This window comes from Plectropomus leopardus, chromosome 11 (genome assembly GCF_008729295.1).
Source record: "Plectropomus leopardus isolate mb chromosome 11, YSFRI_Pleo_2.0, whole genome shotgun sequence".
Classification (NCBI taxonomy): Eukaryota; Metazoa; Chordata; class Actinopteri; order Perciformes; family Serranidae; genus Plectropomus; species Plectropomus leopardus.
Genome location: NC_056473.1, coordinates 11,481,312 through 11,490,444, shown reverse-complemented (window position 1 = coordinate 11,490,444; position 9,133 = coordinate 11,481,312). Strand labels below are relative to the sequence as shown.

At 39.4% G+C, this 9,133-nt stretch overlaps 1 protein-coding gene across 1 annotated transcript; it reads left to right on the top strand.

The window, feature by feature from the left end:
* The first annotated feature begins 1,381 nt into the window (after window positions 1-1,381).
* On the top strand, window positions 1,382-5,860 carry cdkn1bb (cyclin-dependent kinase inhibitor 1Bb). The gene is made up of 3 exons (XM_042496643.1): window positions 1,382-2,394; window positions 2,642-2,764; window positions 4,295-5,860. Exons 1-2 carry the CDS (start codon window positions 1,953-1,955, stop codon window positions 2,755-2,757), a joined length of 558 nt encoding a protein of 185 aa, XP_042352577.1. The 5' UTR covers window positions 1,382-1,952; the 3' UTR covers window positions 2,758-2,764; window positions 4,295-5,860.
* Window positions 5,861-9,133: the final 3,273 nt, after the last annotated feature.

The following is a 9,133-nucleotide window of genomic DNA, read 5'->3' as shown; positions in this document are numbered from 1 at the left end:
GTACCAGAAAGAAAAGAACAGGGTTTTGGATGAAATTCAAAACAGACTTATCTTGCTCACAGTTTTTGTTTTTTTTTTTAGATTCCATACACTTGATATTTTAATTAGTAAAATATTTTTTTAGAGATTGGCATTAGATTATTAGATTTGGCAGTTTTTATTGTGGTGTAAATAACTATGAATAACTTTGAAGATGCAGGGCCTACTAAACTTTATTTCTTTTAAGGCTTTTGGGGTGTTTTTGCATTTGCGGACATCTAAGTTTGGAGATGTGTGTAGCTCTCTAGTCCTTGTACATCTGTTCTTCTCTTCTTCTCCTGGGGCTGGTGGAGTCAAGGTCTTGCGTGTGCTGACCTTGACTTACCCCTCTCACCTACAGAGAATTGGTGGAAATACCATGTCAAAAACATATTTACCTAATTTACATTTTTTTTCTTTTTGGGCCATCCGTAAATAATTTTGACATTAGGAGGGTGTATCTAATTCAACAGAGGGCTCACACCTTGAAGCATTAGTCCATATATTTTGAGGTTATCTATTTAAGGTGGAATAATTACAAGCAAATACTTTTTTTAAACAAATTTATTGTAAACTGCCTCCACAGCTTATTTGATCCAAATCTGCTGCATAATATTTTGACAGTTGTTTATTTTTTATATAAATAGTTTTGTAAAAAAAAAAATTCTAATATTTTATATATGTATTTAAATATATTTGGCTCAGGTTTTTGGCCTGTAAATGTATAAAAGGCTGTTGGGTCATTTAGCTTTACAATAAAAAATGTGTGACTTAACTTAATGTCTCAAACTCTGCCCTGAAATTAAGTGTAGATTGTGCTTATTAGAATATAATTTTTAAAATTACATTGTAAATGTCTACCAGTTAATATTAGAATTTTGGGAAAATTGATTGTTTTTTCTCATTTGGCAGCTGAAATGGAAAACCAGTTTTAAAAAAATAAATAATGACAACATATTTTCATGTTGGACAACAATAAGATTAGATTGGATCAGCCTTTATTGTCTCCCTTGGGAAAAAATTGTCTTGAAAGAACACAGGCGACATAGCCACACACACACACACACACGTATAAACATGTATAATAACCAAACAGTATCACCCCCAGATCCATACACCCCAAAAGTGTTACATGCAAGTCTTGCACAGATGCCTTACCTAAAGTAATTGCACAAATATACAGAATTGTTACGAGTGCTCTACTCACAGAGTAGACATTACACATTTTTTAATTCACATTTCACAGAGTTTTTTCACAGCACATGCCCTCCATCAAATTCTTTCACAGATGCCCTACACATTAAAACATGTTTATTATGAAAAAGACACAAAGAAGTGTTGTGTTGAAAATGATTTGAGGGAATGCCTACAGTTGTTTTAGTTTTTAATATCTTAGCTGTGGAAGCAGTCTTAAATTAGACGAAAAACTTGGATTTAGTGTAATATGCAGACGTGCTGGATGTTTGAAGCATGCTGCAACTCTGCTGGTCCACCTTAAGAGAAGTAGGCGGGCTTAAGCGCCTCGACCAATCAGTGGCCTTCTCTGCATTTAAATAGCTCTGTGTGTCAATCATTTTTTCCTCCCCCCTCCCTTAGTCAGGCTTTACTCTCAATCCCAAGTACATCTCTCAATCGCCATATTGGGTACTGAGAAGGTTTGTCCGCAGTTCCTCTCACTACGGGACTAAATTGACAGAGCGGCTTCAGTTCCTGGGCACTTTGTTTTGATGCTCCGCGGAGACTACTGTCGGCTTCAAAACACCGCGGCCGTTACCGTTTCCACCCCGACGTATGCATGGCATAAGTCGTTTTACGCTTGTTTTGGATCTTGCTCAGCGACGAGGAGATACCCGTTGTCTTTGAGCGCTGTGTTTTTCTTTTGAAAACTGGACGCTCCCGGCTGTTTGAAAAATTTCGCCTTTCTCTGGGGGAAAATGTCAGATGTTCGACTATCAAACGGGAGCCCGACTCTGGAGCGGACGGACTCACGGGTGTCGGATCACCCGAAACCGTCAGCCTGCAGAAGCCTCTTTGGCTCGGTGGACCGCGAAGAGTTAAAGAGGGATTTAAAGGGACATTTGCGGGAGATGGAAGAGGCAGCCTCCGCCAAGTGGGGCTTCGACTTCGCCAATCACACGCCGCTGGCCAACGGCAGGCTCCAGTGGGAATTAGTGGACTGCAGAGACGTCCCGAGTTTCTACAGCAGGCAGCCGCGGAGGGAGAAGGGCGTCTGTTCTGCTGGGAATAACAATGTGGATCTAAATGGAAATCATAATTGTGTTGTTGTGGCTCCGAGCGAAGACACCGACAGGTCTGACGGGCAGATGGAGTGCACGGAGCAATGCACCGGACTGAGGAAAAGACCTGCATGTCACGGTACTAGATTTCCATCAAAATAAACACCTTTATCACTCGACTGTATTTCACTGTAAAAAGCTGGTGCTTAATGCAACATATGGATCATCATGCTGAAATGCTCTGAAATTATTTTTTTTTCTCCAAAATTGGGATATGATGGCAATTAATGGACAAGCAAACACGCAGCACCACACTAAAATTAGATATACTTTTATATTTATTTCTTCTTAGGAGTCTTTACTGACTGCTCACTTTGCCTTTGCAGACCCCTCGGCCCAAAATAAGAGGTCACACACCAGCTCGGATGAGGTTTCTTGTCCAAGCCTGGGCCACTCTACAGAACACACACCCAGAAAGACCAGTCCCAAGAGGCAAACGTGAGGAAACGGTAAGAAAGTATTTTTTGTTTTTAAATGCAACTTTTCTTTAAAATGTGATATATATTCTAGATGAGCTTCTGTGTGCTGATAAGTTGTTTACTGGCGTTAGTGTAGAAAATGTGGACGACGTCCCTCTCTTCCAGCTGTTTTTTGCCCCGAAAGATTAAACTAAACACACTAAACAAAAATTGTATTTTTTAAAAACAATATTTATTGTTTTATTTCAGTGCTATCAGTTGGTGTCATTAATGCAATCCATTTTGCTGTTAAAATAGATTTCAGTTTAGATTTCAAACAAGTGTACAGCTTTGACAAGCAAAATACTCTTTTTGTGTTTGTGTACTTATACGGTGTTTTCAGGCTTGTCTCATTCATTTGCTAGTAATATTAATGTGAGTATAAGAGGTTACCGCAAGCTGGGAGACTTCACCAAAGCTTCCAGTTGCACCCTTTGCACTCAAACGGTTTCGATCTACTATGATCGACTGCGAGATGAGTAATAAATAAAACCAGAGAAAAACGTGTCTGCACATTTACACCTTTTTTTTACTACAACCGCCGCCTGCCTCGGCGAGCCCGAGTTTCCGACTAAACTGTAAACAACAAGTGAGCTGAACAACAGTGTAGTAGTAACACGTCAGCAGCCACTGCCCTCAGTGCAGAGCAGGGACGGGAAGGGGCTGGTCTCTCTCCGTGTATGTGTGTGTGTGAGAGTGCTGCACACACTTTGCACACTAATGTTACAACACACACATCTGTCTCTGCCGGCAGAGAGTGTGCAGAAGAGCCGCGCAGCTCAGAAATTAAGTGCGTTTGTTGGCCACGGCCGAGGGAGAGTGGGCATGAAATCTGTATTGTGGAGGCAGGATGTGAACTGTCAAAGCTTCAATTGAGGGGAAAAAAACAACATAAACTTGCATATTTCCTTTTTTTAAATTTGTGGAAACTGATGAACACTTTTTATGGATTCTTAACATTGATTTAGTATAATTAACAATATGTAAAACTTTTTTTTTTAAATGATGAACATAAATTATGTTATAGTTCTTATATGTAGTTTACATGCATGCCAGTTTTTCTTTTTGCCTTATGGTAGCCACCTCCTAAAAAATCCATTAAATTATTATAAGTGTAAAATTCAAGACAGTGTAAGAGTTGGTGTACAATCATACCTTTTGTTATTTTTACACCTGTAGTATTTTGCACAGTCATATGAATGAGTGAGCAAACAATTCTTGCATCAGTTCAATGTCAGTCCGTGGAAGTTGCAGTGCATTTATGTTTTTCATAGTATAGTTATGAGACATGCTGTTGATTTCATGTTTATCCTCCTCCTAGTTGTTAAAGTGCACAAGGACATAAGCAGTACAAAATTTCCACCTTTTTTAATACGTAGAACTATGCACCAGTGTTCTGTCCATTCTTACTTGTTTGTAACTTTTCTGCAAGTGATGCATGAAGCTCAATGTCATGAGTTCGTCCAAACAGTGCAGCCTCTCATTTTGTTTTGTTTTTCTTTCATCAAATTTTCCCCACAGAGCCGAAGATGTATTTCCCCTTTTACGTGGGAAACCTCAGTGTTGGCCGATTTTTAAAAAATTTTTTTTTTTGGAAGAGGAACTACACAGCATCAGAAACATATCAGCTCTCCTGAAGACGGGGGAGGACGCTGTTGAAGCACTGAATAGAAACACTAAAGTTGTGGCACTCAATTAAAAAGTTACTGCCTCTAAAAGCAGTCAATGTAGCAGTGTGCAATTAGGTTTGATTTCCTTTTTTGCTCCTTTTTTTACTACCTGTGTGTAAATAAATATACATATTATATTATATTTCTCTCCGTATGTAGCACATAAGAAAACATTATGATTTGAACACAAATCCTTTTATGTAAAAAGGTGTGAATTTTTGATTTGACTTGAAGAATTGCAGTGTAGTTTGATACATGTTTCCAAAATGCTGTTGTTTTTTTTTTTTTGTATTTTATTTTATTTTCTGAAAAGCAGTGTGACTTTGACACAGTCCCTAATTGCTACATTTAAAACAAAATCATGGTTTCTCACAGTTTCTTGACAGTGCATCTTCACTCCGTCATCTTCCTAACTCAGCAGTGAAGAACGGTACATATGTAGCTCATCTGTTTTATATTTTTTCCTTCCTCTGGTCACTTCAGTATCACCACATGCAGGTTCTCCTATATGATCCATTTCCCCAGGAAAACAACACAGGAGAAAAAAAACTGATAGGACTTCCTTTACACCACCCGGTATTTATTTTGTGAAAGGTGCTCTCAGCATCAATTGAATCCTGGATTATGATCCCTTTTTTTTTTTTCTCAAGTTCTCCTGCACACCTCCGCCACATTGTAACGGTATGTTTGATTTGGAGTTGTGAGGTACTCAGATATTGAAGGACAAAGACCATACAAACTGCACAGGTCGTGTTAAGTCTCCTTGACTATATTCCTTTTGTTTCATCAGCCTTAATACTCTTCAGAGAGGGGGTTTTCTGAAAGCGGTTGAATGTCCTACAATACCAAATACATGGTTGCTTCAGTATGGTTGCCAGAACTGCCTGTGCTCCTTAATCGACTTCACATTTTTTTGTGATAACCTAGACTTAAATTTCCATTTATGTTTGTACTTGTTTCACCAATGTTGTTAGCCTGCTGAGGATGCAAAATGTGAGCATCTAAAAGCTTCCCTTTATTTGCCCTAAAGTGTGGGTTATATTCAAAGAGACCACCAGGATGCAGAGCGAGAACAGCTGTTCTCAGAAATGCAGTCACCGTGCCTGTGTATTTGTGTAAATCTTTGCAATGTACCTATGTACATAATTTTGTAAAAACACTGAGAAATTATACTAACTTATTTATGTCAAGCTTTTTTTTTTAATGTAGGATAAAAAAATGGGTTTTTGATTACGGTTATCCAAAGTGGCATTTACTTTATTATAATTGTCTTATTTTGTAAAAGCATATTTTTTGGTAGTTTTTTTTTTCTTATCAATAAGGTTGCAAACTGAGCCTGATAAAATATTTGATGTGCATTTTGTAATGTGTGGTTATTAAATGTGTTGCAATCAATTAAAAGAGAAAATTGAATCTATCCTGACTTGTGGTTGCTTTTTTTTTTCTTTTTACACTTGGTGTAAATTTACCATAGCACACAAACATGGTTCAGCTTAATCTATTAAACCTTAACATTTGCCAAAAGAACCCCAAGAAAATAATTAAAAATTTTCTCACACAATTAAAATCCAAAATACACCACTGGAAGTGCAGCGTTTGCAACAGCTGTGTGCATTGCTGTACATGGAGGCATCCTGGTACAATGCAGTGACACTCCCAATATGAATCCAGCAGCGTTTTGAGAGGGTTGATGATTGACACTTTGGTCATCCAATGAAAAGGAGAGTGTGGAAAGCACACCACTTGTTGCAGCCAGTAATGTTCAGTAACTTATCATGGGAATGGCTTTCATAGAAAAGAAAGAGCTTTGAGCTCAGAATACGACCCTCAGCTGTAAGGTAAAATATGGCAACTTAAAAAACATTATTATTAATTATTTATATATTTTTTTTACAATTTTTCTGGCCTCGCCTCAGTAGCACATAATTCAGTGTGTGTGTGTGTGTGTGTGTGTGTGTGTGTGTGTGTGTGTGTAAGCAAATGAGTGTGTGTGAGAGAAGAGTAAGAGTGACTGTGCTTACACTTAAAAGTGGAGTGGTGTGCTTTAAATTCTATTTTATATTTTATTTTCTTAGTTTTTTTGTATTTAGTAGAATTTGTTTTTTGTGAAATGTGCCATGCTTTGTGGTCAAATTGCATTCAACTTAGGAAGTGTATTTTGTATCTCTTAGTTAATGATGAAATTGGGAATTAATGTTTTTTAAAAATTATATTTTGTTTAATTTTTGTTTCAAATATTATATTTTTTCTTATATTTAGTGGAGATCCTGTTATCAATAGAAAACTGAAAAAAGTAACAAACACAACCTCAGTCACTTAACCACTTCAAAAAAAAGTCCATATTTGTTCTAATAGAACTTGTAATATTATTTTAATTTTTATTTTATTTTACTTCATAATTTTTTGTCATTGTGAGTGATGTATGAAAGCAGCAGAGCCCTGACCTGTGGCTAGACGTTCTTTGACCTGAAGTATCTTTACTACGCGTCTCGGTTTCTGTCATAGCACATCTTCCGCTGTAAAACCCAAATTAATGCTTTCACTGCACGCTATCCTCCTGCTTCCTCCTCGTGCCACTGACACAGGAAGACACCTGTAGCAGCTCTTTAAAGCTGGATGGGTGGGACGAGGGAGGAGGGGTGGGGGGTCCGGCCCTGAAGTGTGCAGGTGGGTAACCTCAGCTCAGCCATCCACCCCCACTCTGAGCCTGGCCCATTGTCCCAGTGTGTGGGCTTTTGTGTGGAAGGCCATTGTGAGAGGCCGGGGCCGGCCACTGTTGTGTCTGGGGCTTCTCTGGTCAGACAAAGAGCCCGTCTACGAGCCTCCACCCTGCCCAAACAGCAGACTGACTGACTGACTGACTGACTGACTGGGTGTCTGACTGACTGCTTGACTAGGTGTCTTGCTAGCTGACTAACTGACTGAATGGCTGACTGGGTGTCTGTTCGGTTGACTGATTGATTTGATGCAGGCAGAAGAGGAGGAAGTGTGTGCTTCAGCCAATGTGCAATACTCAGTATAGCTAAATGTTAAGTATTTTGAATAAGAATAATTCCATGCAATTTCGTTTTACTATTAAAATGTACTTGCAACATTGTATTCAAATGTAGTATTTTTCATTGTGAAAATAGCAATAATTCTAGTGTTTTTCCACAACTAAAATTGCTTCAAGAATCTTTGAGAAAATATAAATTAAATTGAGACATTGTGGTTGCAGTTAATAGAAGTGTGTGTGTGTGTGTGTGTGTGTGTGTGTGTGGGTGGGTGTGTGTGTGTGTGTGTGAGAGAGAGAGAGCATTGCATTGCTGCAGAGGGCAATCCCCTGTACTCTACAGTACTTCAAGAAAGCATTATTTTGCATCTATACAGTGAGTGTATGCAATGTGAGTAATGTGAATTGTGTTAGTAACCTGTTATTACTCCAGTGCAACATGGGCATTTTCTTATTTCTTCCGGCAGTGGAAGGTATAATCTCACCACACTGATGTAATGATTGTACAAAAAAACCCTCAATGGATTACATACGTTTTTCTGAAACTTTTTTTTTTGTTGAATTTTAGAAATGGAAAGAAAGTGTCAATATTTTGTATCTTTTTGTCTTGCATGTGACTTTCATGTAACCCATTGACAGACAGTGCCTTACCAGTCCATGTTATGTCTCTCTAAGTGGCTCCCCAGCACTGAGTCACTGCTGAACAACTCCTTGTGGAGTATGTCTGCTTAAACTAGAATGTTTATAAGCATCACAAACATGCCCACAGATAACAAGGTCAGTTATTCAAGAGGACATTGATAAGAGTACACTGTATGGCCTGCTGCTATGATGCAACAGTTTCACTTCTTGCATAAGACACACCTTTCTGTTACAGTAAGAACGACCCCTAAAGCATTCCTGCACCACTCCATAGCCACCCAAACAAAACCACAATGAACTCGAGGAAATTCCAGTAAGCCAGTCAATCAGAGACGTGGAAGGCATCATAGGCCTATTCCTCTGCAATGTCTCACATGTGCCAAGAATCACACTTCCTTGCTATATCAACAGAAACAGGTTATCTTTTCCTGTTAACCGCCCCGGCACTTAATATAAAGTCACAAGTTCCTCCCCATGTTTCCTGCCCAGGCCGCAACCCACGTCATTGAGATATTCCCTTGGCACCTCAGGCTCTGAATAAGGGGAAAGCAAGTGGCCACAAACAAACACCTAACATCCCTCTCTGTCTTTCTCCCCGTTTCTGTCTTCCTTGAGCATGCCTCTAACAGACTGTGCGCAGGCCAAATTGCATCTGAATTACTGTATTTTTCTTCCATTTGTCTCAGCGTTTGTTTTAGCGTGCCTGGAATGCCCCGAGTGGGTGGGGTTTGGATGTTTTTTTTTTTTTAGGGCTGCTCAGTTGGATTCAGTGAGCTAGGAAAGCTGTATCAATACAGGAAAACTATTTCATTGAATAGCCAATCTCTGATGTCATTTGGTTGCTCAAACGTGTGTGATGCGTGGAGCGTGTGAGATGTGTGTGAGAGAGTTTGGGGATGAGTGACAGGCAGGGAGGAGGGGGAGGAGAGGTTACGGAGATGCTGCAGAGCATCGAATGACAGATGTGCAGATGTGCATCTGTGGTGCGTTTTCGCAGGGAAGAAAGGGCGGTATGGGGGGTGGGGGTGCGGGGGGGGGTTGGTTGGGGTGGTAATG

Coding starts and splice junctions, on each gene's coding strand:
- cdkn1bb (XM_042496643.1), top strand. CDS start 1,953: ATGTCAGATGTTCGACTATCAAACGGGAGCCCGACTCTGGAGCGGACG. Junction 2,395..2,641: donor GAAAAGACCTGCATGTCACG/GTACTAGATTTC, acceptor TTGCCTTTGCAG/ACCCCTCGGCCCAAAATAAG.